General features: G+C 41.1%; 1 protein-coding gene across 1 annotated transcript in view; it reads left to right on the plus strand.

The window, feature by feature from the left end:
* The window catches only part of FBN1 (fibrillin 1), a 274,972-nt gene that overhangs the window by 124,564 nt on the left and 131,057 nt on the right, over positions 1 to 19,351 (plus strand). The window contains exons 7-10 of the mRNA XM_069596613.1: positions 1,754 to 1,951; positions 5,259 to 5,384; positions 13,125 to 13,250; positions 18,960 to 19,118. Of these exons, the coding sequence (XP_069452714.1) occupies positions 1,754 to 1,951; positions 5,259 to 5,384; positions 13,125 to 13,250; positions 18,960 to 19,118 (609 nt within the window). The remainder of the gene's footprint in view (positions 1 to 1,753; positions 1,952 to 5,258; positions 5,385 to 13,124; positions 13,251 to 18,959; positions 19,119 to 19,351) is intronic.

Below are 19,351 nucleotides of genomic sequence, written 5' to 3' on the forward strand. Positions count from 1 at the left end.
GTCTGGTGTGTTTGTATTTGTTAATAATATGAATTAAAATTAATATTTAACTATTAAAACCATATGATATAAAGCTGCCTTGCATTCCATTATAGCACACTTTGGTAAGCACTGGAGTACAGAGACAGAGATGTGGAGATAAGGGCTTGACTTTTGGACCATTCTGCCTCTCTCTCAAGTGCTGCCATAATTTGAGCTGATTTCCTTGCTATACTTGACTGGATGAAGCTTTGTGTTTGGAATTTCCTAGAAGGCTCATCTTCCAGCACAGACATTAGGGCAGTGCCATTGACCACAGGTGACCCATTCTAGCAAGATAGAAGGGAGAGTGAGGAAGAACATTTAGTGATGGGGAGCAGATGGGGTCACAATTGCAACAGAGAGGAAGGAGGGAGAAATACACAGGATGGAGGTCCGTCAATTGGTAAGAGTCAGCTATTGCCCAAATATTGTCATGGTTCAGTCTGTTCACTCTTGTGGGTACTGTGATAAAGAGTTGTCCTGAGTAAATTTCATCTCCTGTCCCCTGAACTACTTGGAGAAAGAAAAAAGAACATCAAGGATGAAAATATAGCCCAGTCACACCCAGTGATTTTCATAAACCTGTAGAATTCAGTGGTGAAAAGAACTTAAATGGGGTCACTTAGTCCACCCCTAGACTCATAGGAAATGCTCTATCTGTGCACTTCCGAAAATGACATGAGGAAGCATGCAGTGTTGGCTTGTGGATAGGAGCCCGTGAGTCTCGCCAAAGCCCAGCCTCCCTTATCTGCCAAGACCACTGTAGAAGAGAAGGGGCCATTATGGCCCAGATTTCCACTACAGGGAGGGTGGCGATGGCCTGGCTTTGGTCCACTGTGCTCGCTATATCATAATCTTTCTTGTTTGCTGGCTGCTGAATCCAGATTGACTTTCTCCCTTTAGGGAAAAAAAAAAGGAGATTTTATATTGGGCAAGAATACTTGAAAATGGAACTTCTCCTGGGGTCTCAGCTTATCCCTGTTTGCTTTAAGATGATCCTTTTTCCTGTGGGGTATGGTGATTTTAGATCAGTGCCCTCTCTCTTAAATATCTGATGTCTTTTGCAGAGCTAACTGTTTTGGTGGTGGTTCTTATTTTGAAAGAGTTTTTTTTTGTTTGTTTGTTTGGTTTTTTTTTTTTTGGTTTGCTTGTGTGTTTTTTTTTTTTGTATTTGAAGTAAGATAGACCCAATCAAAAGAAACAAATAACTATTTCCTTTTTTCAAGAAACTCCAGAGAAAAAGGTGTGCTGACTTGCCTTGTTGCAAGTTTGAAATTCTTTGTTTTCGCCAATAGATTGTAAGCTTAATGAGGGCAGGGGTTTGATCTCTTTTAATCACCAAAGCATCTATATAAAGCATGGGAACTGATTTGTAATAGTTCCTGATACATTTTCTTAGGTGAATGAATGTGTAAATAACATTATTTTATCATTTTTGGATAGCATGTTCCAGTTGTAAAGTATTTTCCATTAGCTCATGTGACCCTCACAACAGCATCTTCAAAGTGGATAGAAGGTGATATTTTTATCCTCATTGTGTAGATGAGGTAAATGCAGTTCAGAAGTGGAATGGTGTACCCCAGGCTCACATGGAAGTTGGTGATGTGTGGTTCTTTCTATTCCTAAAGACCATTTCGCAGTTCGGAATCCGGCCAGATGGGTCCAGCTGTTCTTCTGTGTGATAGTTTCTGCTTTTCTAGACCCTCATGGAATTCTCCTTCTTTATTTTCAGATTACAGGACAGGTCCATGTTTTACTGTGATCAGCAACCAGATGTGCCAGGGACAGCTCAGCGGGATTGTCTGCACGAAAACGCTCTGCTGTGCCACGGTCGGCCGCGCCTGGGGCCACCCCTGTGAGATGTGTCCTGCCCAGCCCCACCCCTGTCGCCGCGGCTTCATTCCAAATATCCGCACAGGAGCTTGTCAAGGTAAAGCCCGGGCCAGTGGAGTTATTAATGGATCCATCTTATTTGCTCTGGAGAGCCATTCTCCAGTGAAGTTGGAGAGAATGGAAAAGCAGTGTCAGAGGCATAACTTCACGATTTCGCTGACGGCATGATCTCCAGCTTAGGCATTAGGAGCGTGGCTCAGGAGAGAGCAGCTGGCCCCTCTGGATTTTTTCCTTGCCAGCAGTCCCCCTACCCCCGCCCGCTCTGACCCCCAAAGTGTTTCCCAGGAGTGATATGATTCTGTTTACAGCAATGTTGTACATTATAGTAATGCTGTGTATAAACATGAAACAAAATTTGTGACAAGGTAGTTTGTTTTTCTTAGTTTTTTTTTTTCCCCCTTCGTTTGAAATTGTTGGAGTTCCTCTGTCTCATGGGTTGTACTTAGTTGACCTGAAAAAAACTGTTCCTCTCTCCATTTTACATGCTACATTATGCTTTTTCTTTTTTATAAAACAAGTCAGAAATAAATTAGGATTTGTTTCACAGTTTTAAATATCCCCAGATGTCGCCCGCTCGCTTCTTCTCCTGCCTCCCATAGAAGCCCTTACTCTGGTTTTGGCTTTTACTCCTGTTCTTCCAGCTGTACAAATTCTTTTATTGTCTGGATGTCTGGCAGGAAATAGGAGGAAGTGAACAGAGGCAGCTCTCCACTAAACTGATGGGCCTGAAAACTTCCAGCCTGTATCTGTTTCCTTTAGACATCTTCAGTGCTTTTTTAGAAAGTTGCAGTATTTTCAGAAAATTCAAGGTATGCTTTTCAGAGGCACATAGATCCTAGTTTAGTTTTGTTCTGTATGTCAATTCTAAGGATAATGTGCAATGAAACAGAGCTTGAGCTTAATCACACAGTTCTGTGGAACTCCTTTAAATTATACTTCAATAAATTCTATTTCACGTGAACACTGCCAATCCTAGCCCTTTGAATGTATGCTTCTGAATGTTAGGAGTAGCAGGAAGTTACTTTGAAACCCTAGAATCACAAAAGGGTAGACTGTACAATTTTATGTAACAAAGAGTAAGTTTCATTCTGCTTTTCCTCTGGTGCCTTCTTATTTTTCTCATCCTTGAGAAGTCTTAGGGAGTTTTGAAAAAAAAAAATGTTGGCCTTGGTGTTCTGAAGATGGCTAATACCCTTGAACTCACCAACAATGACCAGAAAGCCCGGATTTGAGGGCCCCGCTGCCTGTCCATGAGCCGTAGACAGAGGTGGAGGTGCTGAGAGAATCTGGGGGAAGAGAGTAAAGAGAAGGAGGGAAATGCTGCTTCTCCATAGCTTTGATTTTCATTTTGTACAATCCAGACTTTTCCACCGTTTTCTTTCTGTTCCTTTCTGACTCTGCTATTCAACATCCAAGGGAAAAAATAGTTTTTTAAGAAGAAAATTCATGAAAACCCATGGAATCAAAATGGCACATATAGTACCACTTTGAGAATGAAATTCTTCATGCTTTTTTTTTGAAAGAATTTGTTATCAGCTTGGGATACTGTTTCCCTGCTAGTGTTTTTAGTCCTTAGTCTAGATGAGGGACTGTGGGCAATGGGCTCAGAGAAGAGTTTATTCCATCTTCAATCTTGGAATATATGACCAGTGGAGTGTCCTCATACATATTTCCTCTTGGCTGGAAATCGTGATTGACAAAACTATCTAGTTTTGCTTCCATGTCCAATTTTAATTTCAAGTAACATTTTAATGAACACATTCAGCATATCAAGAATGGAAAATTCTGGTGTAAGACAAAATTGAGATCAGCTATAAAACATAATCTAATTATACTCCCATATTGTCATTGATTTGTGAGGCCAGGACATTTCATTTAAAACAGCAAATGACAATTTATACCAAAATAAATTGTTGTTCAGGCAGCAACCCTCCTCCAAAATGGCAACTTGTTTCAAAAACACAGATTACTAGAGATTTTACAATTGGCAATTGCTCTCTCACTTCACACAATGAAGAGTAAAACTAAAAGGCAAATAGGCTTCCATGTTTCCCAAAAAAATACCCAGAGGAAGAAAAGTTAGACTGCCTTCCTAGGGTTTTTTATTAAACCGCAGTTTTGTGTGTATGGATGAAGAGATTGAGAGGATATACATGTACATTTACCAGCATCTTTCTGATGAGCCTGGAATGATAACTTTTGTTCCTGGAAAGTTAATATTTGGGGTTCCATGTAGGACCACAGTTATTTCTTGAGTGCTGAGGTTTTAGCAGTGAACAAAACAGACAAAGAAACTGCACTCTGGAATCTTGTATTGAAAACATCAAAACAAAGCAAACAGATATTTATTAGGTCAGCTGGTGATTGGTCTTATGGGAAAACATGAAAGAGTTAGGAAAAGTGGTGAATGATGGGGAGCAAGGTGGGTGGCATGGAGAGGGTCCCCTGCTGCAGTAGAACAGAGATCTGATGGGGGTCGGGGACAGCATGAGCCTTGCAGCTCTGTGGAGGAACGATAGTCCAGCCAGGGGCCCTACTACCAAGCCCTGAGGCAGGAGCAACTTTGCTGTGTTTGAAGAATGACAGGGAAGCCAGTGTTGATGGAGAAGAGTGAGAAAAGGGAGAAGGTTAGGAGATGAGGTCAGAGAGCAGAGGGGTCAGTTAGACTCTTGCAGGACTTAGCATGGAGCTGGGACAGGAGCCGACTTACCTTTAAAAAGGTTCCCTCTGATGGCTGCTCTGCTGTCTCTTCTTGGCTTAATTGCCTGGGTTGTTTCATTTTTATTGTGCAAGACAATTCTCCAGAATTTATGGTGAACATTTTCCATTTCATTTGTGTAAAAACATGAGCTGTCTCGTGTAGTCTGAGTGATCTCATTCAAGTAAATTCTGTTTGAACTGAATCACTCAGTATAACTCTTAAAGACAGTGTTACTATAGAAATGTGTTGCATTTTGACTCTGAGGATTTCTCGAATACCTCTAGTTACCGCTGTCAGTCTTTTCATTATCGTATCTTTATACTTTGCCACGCGCATAATAAAGCTCACAAAAGTTAGCACCAGCATGCTTCTGTGCATGAGGAGAGATGGAAGATGGGGAAATAAAAGAATACCTGTGACTGCTAATAGAGCATTACTGACAAAGTCATGTTACTCGAATTATTCATTTTGCATAATGTAATTGGGAGAAATGGTTTCTCTCATCATGTTCCACCTGCGGTTATGGACAGATAATGCCTTGATATAAATGTGATAACTGTGGACAAGCTATCATATTTTCTTCTGCAGTGAATTTGATATGAATTTCTTTCTTTCTGTCTTGCTCGCTTCTAAAATCTGACAGATGTGGACGAATGCCAGGCCATCCCTGGGCTCTGTCAAGGAGGAAATTGCATTAATACTGTTGGGTCTTTTGAGTGCAAATGCCCTGCTGGACACAAATTTAATGAAGTGTCACAAAAATGTGAAGGTAAGAAATATTGTGCTTTGCAGTTAACGGGTGGAGGGGCGGACAAAACCCACATCAGTGATAAGCTATTTTCAGATTGTTCCTAAATCCTTCTGTCTTGGTTATTCCTGTGAATGTGTAAATATAATATTCTTACCAGGAATAATATGCCTTTCTGCTATTGAACCAGAAAAAGCCTGCAGCTTTTTCCATTTTTATAGACCTAAAGTAAGAGATCCATCTGAATCAAATTAAATATTAAAACATGAAATGTTCTTGAACCAATATCTGGGTTAAAATGTTCAAGACACATGTTTTTGCATAGTTCTAGAGACATGAATTTGAATTTGATCATTACATATCATTCAGAATGACATATCTTCTGTTGTTTTTCTAGTTAAAATGTATGTTTGATTTTTTTTTCCTCCCTGTGAAGAGAGCTACTAACTCATCTATTTATGTTCCTGGTACAAGTTTAGGATTTTCTTTTCTTCCTATCAAATGGAAACCTTTTAATGTTAATCAAACAGAAAAATAACTTGAGGTAACTTTATATATTTGAATTTATAGATTGAACTTTTAAAAATGTGTGTACGGAGAATGTGTTCATACTCACCATTTCTGCTCTTTGCCAAAATGAGGCCTGGCTTCCAAGTGTAATAAATAAATTTTTTTTCATGAGAGGGAAGCATCCAGGAAATAAAAGTAGGCAGCACTGAATTCTTTTCTTTAGTGAGTTCATGTATTGTATATATGTAATGTTTGACAGTGTAATAGCATTCTCAAGGCAACATCTTTCATCAGGCTGAGCACGAAAGACCTTTCCCTTCATTCTCCACTCACTGTCTTTGGGGTGAGAGAAGGTTTCATTTTGAGGCAAGCACTTTTGTTGAAAGCAGTTGCTGTTGTATCTAGACTCCTAAAACCTAGCAATGAGGAAAACATACTAAGTCATTTGTCAGGAATTGGATCATTAATCTTTCCTTGTTGATGGCCAGGGTATATCATATGTGCAAAAGGCAGCTTTAAATATGAATTACATTTAAGAAGTTTAACATCTACTTGCCCTGAAACTGAATAATCTGTGATAAAATTATCTTTATGGGTTAGACTTGTTTTTAAGTTATTAATCATCCTATAATTTGTAATGATATGTTCTTGAACATGATATAAACAGGTGAGGTAGCTGTGAAAATACTTAGGTTCTTTCTAAGGAAGCAGGGCTTCTTAAAAACATTGTTTCAAGCCAACAAAGTTGACTCCATAGGCTAATGTATTTTAGAAGTTATATTGTGGATTAAGTTAGAAGTAGAAAATGTTGATACTAAAAGGGCAAAGAATTTACTTGGTTTTACCCTTTTACGTTATAAATTAAGAAATTGTCTTGGGTGTGTTAAGTGCCCTGACTAAGTCATCAGATAGTGCTAAAATTTAACTTCTTTTGATTCACACTGTGGTCCTTGTGGTATCATATTGTCTTTTTTTCCTGGATGCAAGTCATGGCTCCTACTTTAATAACAATATTTCCTAATATTTTGGAACATTAAAAATATTATGGTATAGATTTCCAGGTAGTATCATACATATTTTTTATGACATTCATAAGCTTTATGGTTTATCATATGAAAAATCCACATCAACAACGTGTCATTTTTAGGCTTTCTCAGCTTATTACATTCAACTTCGACATGTAGTTAGCTTTAGGGCAATATGCTACGTATCACTTGTCCAGTCTGTGTTTTGTTTTCTGGGATTATAATAGCTTCCAGTTTCAACTAGAAATGCTTTCCTGTGACCCTTGCTTTCATTCAGCCCAGTGAATCTGCATCAGTCAGGATTGCTCGTTTCCTTTCATTGTGAACTAGACAAAAGATGCACAGATTTAATGCTCAGACTGAAAGAAAAGTGATTCAAAACACTTTCATTAATGCTAAGAAACCTATTAGAGTAGTGTGTCCAATGAACCAAAAATTCAGTCTGAAAATTACTTAATCCTTTTCCACAAATATGTTTTTTTCTGGCTACATATTGAAGTCAGTAGCCAGATAAAAACAGAATACTTTTGGCTAAACCTTTTTTTTTTCTTTGCCATCTCCTGTTACATTAAATTTAGATGATGGTTTTTCCACTTCCTTTTAAGTTTTTCTATGCAAAACTGACATGAGAAGAGACAATCCCATTAGTACCATACGGACTGTGACCTGGGGACTGGTTTGGGCACTGTTGCCCTGTCTAACTCTGGTAGGAAAGTAGTCAGAACATCCTCTGAGAACGCTTGGTGAGGGGTCCCCTCCTTCGACTCCCTGGCTCTGGGAGTGGGGTCATCTCCGGGTGGTAAATAGAAGGATTTCTGGAAAATCTGGCACCCATCACAGAGAATATCAACAGCCCACATGTCCCCTAGGAAGATGGTCAGGCCATGGGCTAGGGAGTGTTCTGTGCTCTTGTCAAAATGGTTCCAGAACCTTTACCATTACTTTAAGTGGTTTTTAAATGTATCTTCCTCTTGCTGTGGAGAGGAGGGAACTGGGTACTTGGAAGCCCAGAGTCATTTTTTACAATTCAATCAGAAATTGGTTTTACCCAATTTATAAGATGCCAACCTCCACACCCTCAGTGATGGCAAAAGCAGCTTTGTGTGACATCCTCGTTTTGCAGAATGCTACCTTACTTCTTAAAATATCCCCCTTTTCCCAAAACTTTTTGGAAAAGCATGGGCCAAGTTTTATAGCAACATGTCCAATTTAGGTACCTTTGAAATATAAATTAACAAACTGGAGCAATTAAATAAAAATGATTAAATTTCCATAAATTTAAGAAGAAAAAGATCAAAATTTAGAGCTGTGATTTGGGCAAAAGGGAAGCAGAGTTCATGCCCACCTTTGTTGCTGATTTTTCCAGTGACTCTAGAGTGTGCACACTGAAAGAACACACGAGCCTTTTCTTTTTGGAAACCAAGTCCGTATTTGCATAGGTTACTGTGGGAGGAAATTAAGAAATAAAAAGTGTAATTAAAGGATTACGTTTTATTTCTGGAAGAAGTCCCTTGGATTCCTAATTAACCACTAATATTTTGGGATTTAGATTATCGCCAGCCCAGCCCTTAGCAATTATAACACTGCGTGATGCAAAGGACTTTTTTCAAAATGCAGCTCTTAAGTCTGTGCACTCCCTAATATGTGAGCCAAAACCCTTAAGACTTCCCCTTTCTAAAATAATGGTGTATTTATCTGATGCAGGGGCTCTCATCCTCTCAGGCACCAAGGAGAATTCCTGGGGCCACTTAATACATTTGCTATTGATCGGGCTCCATCTTCCACAGCTGGGACAGGCCCTGACTCACTGTGCAAGCTCCCCGGTTCCCATCCAGTTGCTAAACAGAAACTCTGTGATAGAGGCACAGGAGCCCTGGGAATAAGGTATCCTAGTCCTGGCGGTGTCCCTCCTCCTGTGTGTAATCTTGGACAAGTCAGTTACCAGCTCTGAGTTACATCGGCTTTCAGATGAGGAGATTGAATAAGGAGGTATCTGGGCGTTCTTTCTAGTTCTGCAGTCAGGCCTCCATCTTCACATTTCTCACTGTTTCTCTCAGTTGGGATCAGACAGCTGGTGCTGCGTGAATAAGGAACCATGCAAACTGGCAAGCATGGTGTGACTATAAATTACAAATAAGGCTGATGTGGGTTTTTTTTTTTTTTTGACACAGCTTGAAGAATTAGCTTGTTAGCTTTGTAGTCACCTATTTTACACTGGATTTCAGGTGTCTAATAAAGCAATAATAATAAAAAATCTCACAAGCTCGGTGGCACTTAAAATTATTAGTGTCACATAATGCTTTTGAACAACTGCCACACTTTTTAGTTCCTTTTTTTCTTACTTTGTTAGTAATCTGGACAGTCGGGATCTAGAGAGTCATGTTAGCTGGTTTCCCCCATCCCTCAGTCATTTCGACATTTGTGATCCTGGTTGAAGCTCCCAGATGCTTGTCTCAGAACTGGGACCCAACTCCATCTGCCTGCCCTCCACCTCCTTCCTCCCGTCCTGCTAAAGGAGTCCCAGGATAGGCAAGAGGCTGAGGGATGGGAAGACTGCCTGGAGAGAGCAGATGAAACAGAGAGATAACAAAGAAGAACAATAAAGACCGGGGCAGTAAATCAGGAGGAAAGGGACCAGCCATCTGTGCCTCTTCCTAGGTCCACAGCAAGAAGCCAGTGAGGCCAAGGGTATGCTGCTTCCCAGCAGCTCTGTCCTGCCCCAGGGAAACAGGGCGAGCTATTCAGAGCACAGAAGTAGCTCTCCTCAGCCAAGTTCTACTCCCCACCAGACCCCTCAAAATGGATTTACTTTTGTGGCTGGCATTTGATACAGATTTATTTTAGTTGATCAATTGATACAAATGATCAACTAGTTGATCATTGATACAAAAATGCTGAGAAATCCACTGATCTCAAGTTCTTTCCTATGTGGGATCCCTGTTATTCTATTAAAAGAAGATAAACTCAGTATGCTAAGAGCCTGGAAAAATAATAGTACAAATGAGTTTCAGAGTATCAATGATTTTGATTCAGATGCTTTATTTCAGACTTTCACTGTCAGGGATTCCCACCACAGCCTGCTCATGGAATCACAACTCACTCCACTGCCAGGAAGTGATGAGACTGAGAAGCGGGTGGTTCAGGAAAGTGCAAAAGCCCTAGACTCAGGAAGGGAAAGGGTGTGTCACCGAGGAGGGGATATTGAAGGGGATTCAGAACCATTTAAGAAGCTCCTTCAAATTGAACAATTTGACCTGGTACTCTAGCTTTATTTTTGTGCACAGTAAAGAGGTACACCCTGCAGTGTGTTTCCTGACCTGTTGACCTTTGAAGGTGTGCATCTAGGTGGAAACTCTGCTTCCTCCCTGTCCAGCCCCGGGCAGTTGGAGACTTGGGTTTAACATCACTTTATACATGAACCTCTTTGTTCTTGTTTTGGGTTTTATTCATGCCAGTTTTCTAAAGACCTAAGTGGAATGCACTTAGGTCTTCAGCAAATTATAGAATTATAGAAATCAGGTTCTATGATCATGTCTATAGTGTGAGGGTTCGATGAGTTGACATATAATGCATTTGGACAATGCCTGACACTCAATAAAAATTAACTCTGATTATTGCTGTGTTGTCTTAAGGGTCCAAGTCTAAAGTAGCCAGCATGTGAAAGAAGATGTTTCCTCCACCTGGCCAAAATTAATTCTTGTTTTTAAATAACTTTTTTCTGATATACCCTATCTACTTGAATAACCTCTTTGGATATTGATGTCTGTTAAGTGACCTTAATGAGGATGATAGCAGTCTTTTTTACAAACACATAGAAAAATGTTTCTTTTAATAGATACTATCTGCTCACATAATTTTTGAGAGGTTTTAGTTATGTGACTCAGACATTAACTTTTAGGGATACTTTGAGAAAGGTGCACTTGTCTTAATACCTTTGTGTTTCTTTTAATAGATACTATCTGCTCACATAATTTTTGAGAGGTGTTAGTTATGTGACTTGGACATTAACTTTTAGGGATACTTTGAGAAAGGTGCACTTGTCTTAATACCTTTGTGTTATAACCTCCTCTCTCCTTTAGATGAGGTTGTCAGATCCTCTAAACTCTTTGATATAGCTGTTTGGCCTTTTGTTGATTTTAGGTAGGAATGTGACTGGTAAATACAGAAGAATTGATGTTAAAGAACTGCCTTAAAATGATCCTTGAGATTATGGTTAGAGAAGGACTGATGTTGAAGTTGAAGCTTTAATACTTTGGCCACCTGATGCGAAGAGCCAACTCATTGGAAAAGACACTGATGCTGGGAAAGATTGAGGACAAGAGGAGAAGGGGGCAAGAGAGGATGAGATGATTGGGCGGCATCACTAATTCAGTGGACATGAGTTTGAGCAAACTCAGGGAGATAGTAAAGGGCAGGGAAGCCTGGCGTGCTGCAGTTCATGAGATTGCAGAGAGCTGGACGCAAGATAACTGGCATAACAATAAAGTTATGCCAGTTCAGAGCTCTTAGGCTCTGTCCTTGGCTGTTTCTCTGCTTGACTTTCACTGACTCCACAGTGATGTTTATATCTGTCAGAGTAGAATATGCACCTTTTCCCTTACACAGCTTCACAAGGACGATCTGTCTGGGTTAGCACTGACTCTAACGTAAGCAGTGACATATTGGTTGGTTTAGCCTCTAACCTAGCCTAGAAGAAAAGGGGTTTTGCTTTTAAGAAGGTTAAACTGCATGGAAACAGTGTCACTGCTGTCTTTTTTACTAACCTGGTGAACTTGAGTCAGAAGACACACTCAGAACTCTTATTTTGTTTTGCCAGTGAAGAGCAGTCCTGAACCTAGAGAAGAAAGGTTCTTATTTTTAAACTCCTTACAGTGGCAGTCTAGCCATTGCAGTGTTCCAGGAAGCTTGGTTCAGACTGTCCCTCTCCCTAGGTCAGTGCAGAAAGCCCCGCTTGTCTTAGAGAAGAGGCCATGCAGATACCTGGGGCTTTGAGTTCACTTTTAGCCTAAGCAGGAAGCCCTCTATTTCTTCTCTCCCCTCACTGGTGCGCATCTATTGACAACGATCAGTGTCTGATTGTGGCTGTTGCAAAGCTCTCCTTGAAGGAAATGATCAGATTTGTCCTAAGCAACTCCCACTGCTTCCTTAAGGAGAAGGAAGTGGCCTTCTGGCCTCAGGCCCTGAGGACTAACCACAGCTCTGACCTCAGCCGACCCCACAGGGGCTTGGGGGATTTGAGTGGTTTTTATAGTTGTACCCTTTGGAGCGAGATGACCAGACCATTATCCCTCCTCTACAATCAGCCAGTGGATGTGGGCGCCTGGGAAGGATGTAAGCTCAGATGAGACAGCCCTCGGAACTCAGGCACTCCAGAGAGGAGCTGGGAGCTGCAGGCCATCTCCGGACGGCACTCCCAGCTCTGGGACAAGTCATCCCCTGAAAGGGTATCTGGTGAAGCGTCTCAGTGTCTGCCACAATTCACTCCCTGACCCCACAGAAGATCATTATAGTGCCAGTCTGGGAGCCCCTGAGAACCAAGTTGGCCATGTCTTGGCCAGTAGTCAGACCACATGGTCTTCTCTGTAGGATTTCAGTATCTGTGAAAAATCAGATCTAAAGTTCAGGAAGCAATGCAGAACATAGAGTGAATAGAAAGGGAGCTTAACTCAATGCAAAACATGAAAAGGGAAAAGAAAATTTTAAACAAAATATTTGAAACATTAGCATGCTGTAAAGGACTTGAAACAACTGTCCAATTTTAGATTTTAAAGGCAAAATTTCTTTCATTTTGCTCTAATCTTGCAAATCTGGTAAATTTCTTGGGTAAACCTGTGTGGAAATAAGAAGCACTCTGACTTTGAATTAACAATTCCATGGGCAGGTTTTTTTTTTTTTCCCCCTCGTGTTGCTGGGAAAGATTGAGGGCAGAAGGAGAAGAGGGTGTCAGAAGATGAGATGGTTTGACAGCATCACTGATGCAATGCACATGAACTTGGGCAAACTGTGGGAGATGGTGAAGGACAGAGAGGTCTGGCGTGCTGCAGTCCATGGGGTCGCAAAGAGCTGGACACAACTGGGTGATTGAACAAGTACAGGCAGCTTTTATTCTATAAAGATCACTATTTCTGGGGACACGATTTGACAAGACTTAGACTCTGAGTTCTTGGAATGACAGATGGTTTTATACTGTATCCTAAGAATACTGAAGCTCTTCTTTTCATTCCAGATATTGACGAATGCAGCACTATTCCTGGAATCTGTGATGGGGGTGAATGTACGAACACAGTCAGCAGCTACTTTTGTAAATGTCCCCCCGGTTTTTACACCTCTCCAGACGGTACCAGATGCATAGGTAGGTGTGATTATAAACAGCGTGCAGTTTCTCTAAATCAGTTCCGTAAGAAACATCATTCTAAACAGCTTGTCAAGGAAGATACATATTCTTACTTGAAGTAAAACGTACTTTCATGAAGATCTATTAAATAGTTGACCATTCTCTTAAAGAACAGAGGTGCTTGCAGTCTTGCTTTGACATTTCTACCTCCCATAAAGAGATGGTCCTGGAGACCCTACAGATATACTCAATGTGAATTAACTTTGCAACGATGTGACTATCAGACCTGGAAGCCATCCTCGACACCTCTCTCTCTTTACCCTCGCCTTCAGTCATTTCCTGGGACCTATGTTAATTCAGGTCAGAAGTTTTGCGGTAATCTCTTCATTGCTATCCATGCTTTGTGGTTTCCCTACAATCCACCTTCTTAGATTTATCTTCCTAAAACGATGCTTTGATTAAATAACTCTCTTGCTCAAGAACGTCTGGTAGTTTTCCACTAGGATTTGGTAATTAGTGGTTTTCAATTTATGTCCCATGGAATCCTCATGGGACTGCCTAGCCCTCTAGGATTGCTAGGATGGGATAGGGGGCAGGAAAAAAAGGGGTAGGCTGAGTGCAGAAGTTTCCTGCCACCCCCACCCCCATAAACACATGCTAGGCAATTTTCCTTTTATCTGGATGGGTGTTAGGCTTCCATGTAAAACATCAATTAAACAAGAGGTTCTGTTGTAAAAAAAAAAAGAGAGAGAGAGAGAGAGAGAGAGAGAGATTTGACAATTGCTGGATTTAACAGTTGCTGAGACTTCCTTCAAGGTCCAGTATTCTAGAATAAAGTTGGAGTTCAAGAATGCACAGCCCAATAGTGAAGAAGCTGCACTCTCTGACCCCTTCCCACCTTGCAGACTTGTCATCATAGTCTCCCCTTCTCACCCCCAAAATGGGCCATTCATGGCAATTCCTTCATTCATGTTGTGGCACTTAGGATACACCCTTCAACTCCAGCCTCCTTTCAACTTCTCCTCAGATTCTTTGTCTTTGAAGGTGTTGCAGATCAGCTTACCTGAAAGTGATTTCTCCCCTCATCCCAAACCTAAGGATACACTCATTATACATGGTTTTATAGGGAAATTCTGTGTTTCTATGTGTTTTATCTCTTAATGAAGAAGATAGTTCTTCTTAAGAAACACTAATTGCTATCCTTAAGTTCCCAGTGGTGATTCTCAGCACGAGTCCTGACATATAGTAGGCACTCAGTAAGTATTTGAATATCGACCTAAGTAATTTCTTATTATAAGGGCAAAGTTAGGAAGCCTGTGGTGAAAGGCCCTGGAGAAAAATGAATGCTATCGTTTGATGTTTGTTTCTGGCTCAAATTTTCAAAGACAACTTCATATCCTCACCACAGGCCACGAATTTCAGACCAAAACAGAATTGCACCAAAATTCTAAATTCCTTTTTAGTTAGTCACACATAATAAAAGCTGAGGGCAGTCTCCCAGTTGACATTTGAATAAGATCAACTCGTGAGGGAAGCATATCTGGGTTTTTCTTAGAAACGATGGTCATGGTGCCTAGATGGCCTAGTTTTCCAGAATCTATCCATAGATCTTGGAGTTGCATAAAAGGATGGCAAGTACAGCTCATGTAGCTCCTTTTTCTCTCCATACTAACCCAATGAGCACATGACCTCCAGTGCTTATGCTTAGCAGAAGTTCTTTCCTGGCCAGATAATAGGTAGACTTTTGTTGTTGTTGTTAACCTTCAAAGAGCGCAAATGGCATTAAAATAATTCGCTTTAATCATTTTAACACATTTACATATCAGAGAGTTTGCATTTTTAAAGTTCTTTCCTTTCTGCCTGATATATCGACACTAACTTTTTTTTTAGTTAAAGGAAGGAGGGAACTAGGATTCCTGGGTCACCTCCTAGATGTGAGGTATTTTATGGAAGTTATATGACTTAATGTTCAAAACAGTACTGTAGAAGGGGAAAAGCCAAGGTTTAAGAAATTTAGATAAGTAATTTGGTCCAGTTGTTTATGCAGTTAATAAATGAGGGAGCTCATATTCCGACTTGGGCTGAGTTCACAGTCCAGACCCCGCCCGCTGCTTCTGACCCCTCCCAAATGAACACTGGATGCAGTAAACCTTTGCTTGTCATACCCCTAGGCAAGCACCGTTTCTGCCTCCTTGGAACTCCATGGTACCCATAATTAGCAACTTGCTATATAGAATGATCCCAATGACATTTCTGCCTTCTCTACTGCTGACATTTCCTGCCTTGGTAAACCACAAAGACCCCTAAAATTACCCCCAGTGACAAGAAAATATGTATAGTCTCCAACTTATGAACAAATCCAAGGTTTGTTGGCAAGCTGGTTGCTTGGAAATAGTGAATCTAACCAGTAGGAAAGCCCATGTGTAGATCATGGAGTGTGGTATCTTCCTTAGACATCTCTCTGAACCATGATATTCCACCTGTTACCTTCTGTTATCATGTTCAGCAACTCACAGGTCTCACCAGTCCCAACTCTCTCTTTATCCTGAAAGATATTGCAGCCTTACTGCATTTTATTTTTCGCTCTGTGATCTTCCTTTGGCACTTTATAGTACTTTTCATAGGGTTGTCTTTTCATATTACTGTGTTCCATCTCATCAATTTCTAGGAGTCTTAAGATGCTGTGCACCTAGCATGGGCCTCACAGCTCCTAGCTCCCAGTTGGCCACACTAGTGTTAATGATTGGTTAGGGGAAGCCTGTTGACAGGCTAAGATGACCTGCAAACACACGTTTAATCCATCATATATTTGTTTTGATATAATGTGATTTCTGGGTCCGGAGAGTAAGGCCAGGTGATTCAGAAGTGGAGAAAAGAAGAAAGTTTCCTTCTCCTCTTCTGCCAAGTGTCTTGGCCAGGTCTACAGTTCCTACAGTTCCTCCAGCCTCCCTTTTCTCCAGGGGATCTTCCCAACCCCCAGCAACTGAACCCCAGTCTCCTGCATTGCAGGCAGATTCTTTGCCATCTGAGCCATCAGGGAAGTCAACCTCCCTTTACCTCCTCCAAATCTTACCATTTACCCCCCTCTGTTCCAATTCCTATAGATCATTAGATAAATTTAAATCCACCCCATATCCTCTGGGCAAAGTGATCTAGCACCAGACGATTTCCTTTGGCACTGCCATCTGATGACAAAACTTCAGGCTGGTGTGTCCAAGGGTCAGTTTCTCTGAATGGTTTCTGCTTTTCACAAATCTTCCCATTGGTTTTCTTTATAGTTATGTTATGTGAATGTGTATTCTCTTAACAGAACCCCTCCTTCAGAAAAAAAAAAGAAAAACTAGTAAAATGATTATTGTAGATGCAGGTGCCATTTATAAATCAGGACCTGCCAGCAACCCAGATGTGGTTGGTAATTGTTCCAGCCTCAGCATTCACCATTTTGTTCAAAAGTCTCTGACCAACTGATTTATCATATAAGTCAGCCAGCTGAGCAGTAAAATAATATCATAGATAATTTGCAAAATAATAGACATTAGCTCATTAGGAGTTTGCAGTTGGCAGCTGTAGGTCTCAGTTTTGCTCTGCAAGATAGCCCACACTGAAAATTGTATATACAAATTTTGGTCAAGTGTTTATACTGGGTTTTGACCACCAAATTCACTTGAAGCTGGGATATAAGCCAGTTTTTGAACATCTCTTCCCATTCTTAACAGTCTTTGGTTTTCATGCCCAAAATATTAATCCTGGAGTATATGATGTATTAGTGGCTTTAAGGCAATGCAAATTAGGAAGCAGGAAGTTCTGTTTCTCCCCCTTCTTCCTAGGGGAGATGCCACCCATATCTCCACAGAGCATTCTTTGTCTTCACTCCCCTCTCCATTCATTTACCCTGGATCAAACTTGTTCTGCCTCTTTGCTGAGACTATTTGTCTGACCAAAGGTGCAGGAGCTGGGACCACAAAACATTTCTGGAAAGCATACTCATACATGCTAGTGGTTTTAAGTACTTTTTAGAAATAATCTCATATCCTTTAAAGCTGACCCACAATTTTCTGTTAATGATTTCTCTAGGTTTGTTGTAGCCATCTTCACTTGACGTTAATAATTTAAGTGTTTCCAAGTTAGCCTTGGTTTTTTCCTTGTCTTTCATTAATTTATTGCAACCTGTAAGATTTTAAGGCTTTGTGTTTTCAAGAATGATGTAGATGAAAGCAATTATGGGTCTGATCCTCTCTGATCAAATGATGGTTAATATGCAGACTTACAGGAAACATAGGGACAGGTTTTTGACTATAAACAAATTCCTCACCTTACAAAAGGATTTCCCAGTTGTATTCCTTCATATGACAAAATACTGGTTACATTTAAAATATTGGTTACATTTCAAAAGTTTATTTTATAGAACTGTACAGAGATACGTTTTACTTGGAGAGGTATACCCCTAACACATGATGGATCAAGGTGCTCTGCAGTTGGCTCCCTGCCTCTGCTACTCCATGGCATGACCTCAAAGCGTCATGGAACAGTTAGGGTTTTCCTTTGTCTTCAGCTCTTTTCTGGTAGCTCAGAGTTGTAGTTCAGTGTGTCAGTGTTGTCACAACAGTCAGACATGATGTAACCCAGTAAAAGTGATATATATATATGTGTGTGTGTATATATATATACACACACACATATATAGGCTTTCCTGGTGGCTCAGTGGTGAAGAATCTGCCTGCCAATTCAGGGAACATGGGTTTGATCCCTGATCTGGGATGATCAGTCATGCTGCGGAGCAAGTAAGCCTGTGTGCTGAGACTGTGCTCCAGAGCCCATGAGCTGCCACTACTGAAGCCTGTGTACCTAGATCCTGTGCTCCACAGTAAGAGAGAAACTGCAATGAGAAGCGTACGTACCACAACCAAGATTAACCCCCACTGTGCACAGCTAGAGAAAGCCCAGCACAGCAATGAACACCCGGCACAGCCATAAATAAATCTTTTTTAAAAGTGATAGAAACATCTTCCTCTGTTGCTTTGAGAAGATACCTTTCTGCCAAAATAAACTTTTAATTTCTTTAAGAATTACTGTATCCTTTAGCACTAAGAACTTGCAACTGTGTATCTTTTGAACTTGTATATCATTAGTGCCTTATCAAATCTGTTAGGGCCTCAGGACCAAAGGAAATCTTGACTAACAAGCATTGGATCTGACTGCAAAGTGGCTCATTCCTTTTCAAAAAAACAATCTCACAAGTCTGACAGTTTCAGACTGAGAAATAAGATCTTTTAGAAATGTAGACTATCTTGCAGACTTCATATTGTTTTAAAATAGATTTGTATCAACATTTGCCTAAAGTGACTCAAATTAAGTTGTTTTAAAGGAAGGACAACACAGCCTCCCTTTAGTATAGAGGCACGACTCTTGTCACTGCAGGGATTTTCTGCATCTCTTTTCCGCTGGTCTCGTATGTTTATAACCATTCGTCCCCACCTTGGGGATAGAATGCGGGACTTGGGCCAAGTGCCCCAGCCCTAGGGACAGAAGGTGTGAGACAGAGGAACAGAGGAACGGGAGCATTGTTCCCAGTGCAGGGCGCACAGCTTCCCTTCCAGGGCACCGCTGCTTCCGTCAGTCTGTTCACCTGGCTCCAGCCCCAGAGGGAAAGGTGGAGGTGTGGGGGCAGGAGTCTTCCCTAAGTTTGGTCTCAGTGACGCATGTGTGTGGGTTTCTTTGTCTTCTCAGATGTCCGCCCAGGATACTGTTACACGGCTCTGACGAATGGGCGCTGTTCTAACCAGCTGCCACAGTCCGTCACCAAGGTGCAGTGCTGCTGCGACGTCGGCCGGTGCTGGTCTCCTGGGGTCACAGTCGCCCCCGAGATGTGTCCCATCAGAGCAACTGGTGAGAGCCCTTCCATTTATCCACAGAGCCTCCCATCTCAACCCCTGCAAGCCCTAGTGATGATGTGCATGCTGCAGTTCTAGTGGGAACTGGGGTAAGTGAATAAGATTCCAGAAAATAAGACAGAGGACCTTCAGAGAAGTTTCCCCAGGTAGTGAACAGGGGAAACACAGAGGTCTGTACACATGACACTGTTCTCAGGCACTTAGAATCTTACTTAGCTTGCAAATTAC

This window comes from Ovis canadensis, chromosome 7 (assembly GCF_042477335.2).
Source record: "Ovis canadensis isolate MfBH-ARS-UI-01 breed Bighorn chromosome 7, ARS-UI_OviCan_v2, whole genome shotgun sequence".
In the NCBI taxonomy this organism is placed as follows: Eukaryota; Metazoa; Chordata; class Mammalia; order Artiodactyla; family Bovidae; genus Ovis; species Ovis canadensis.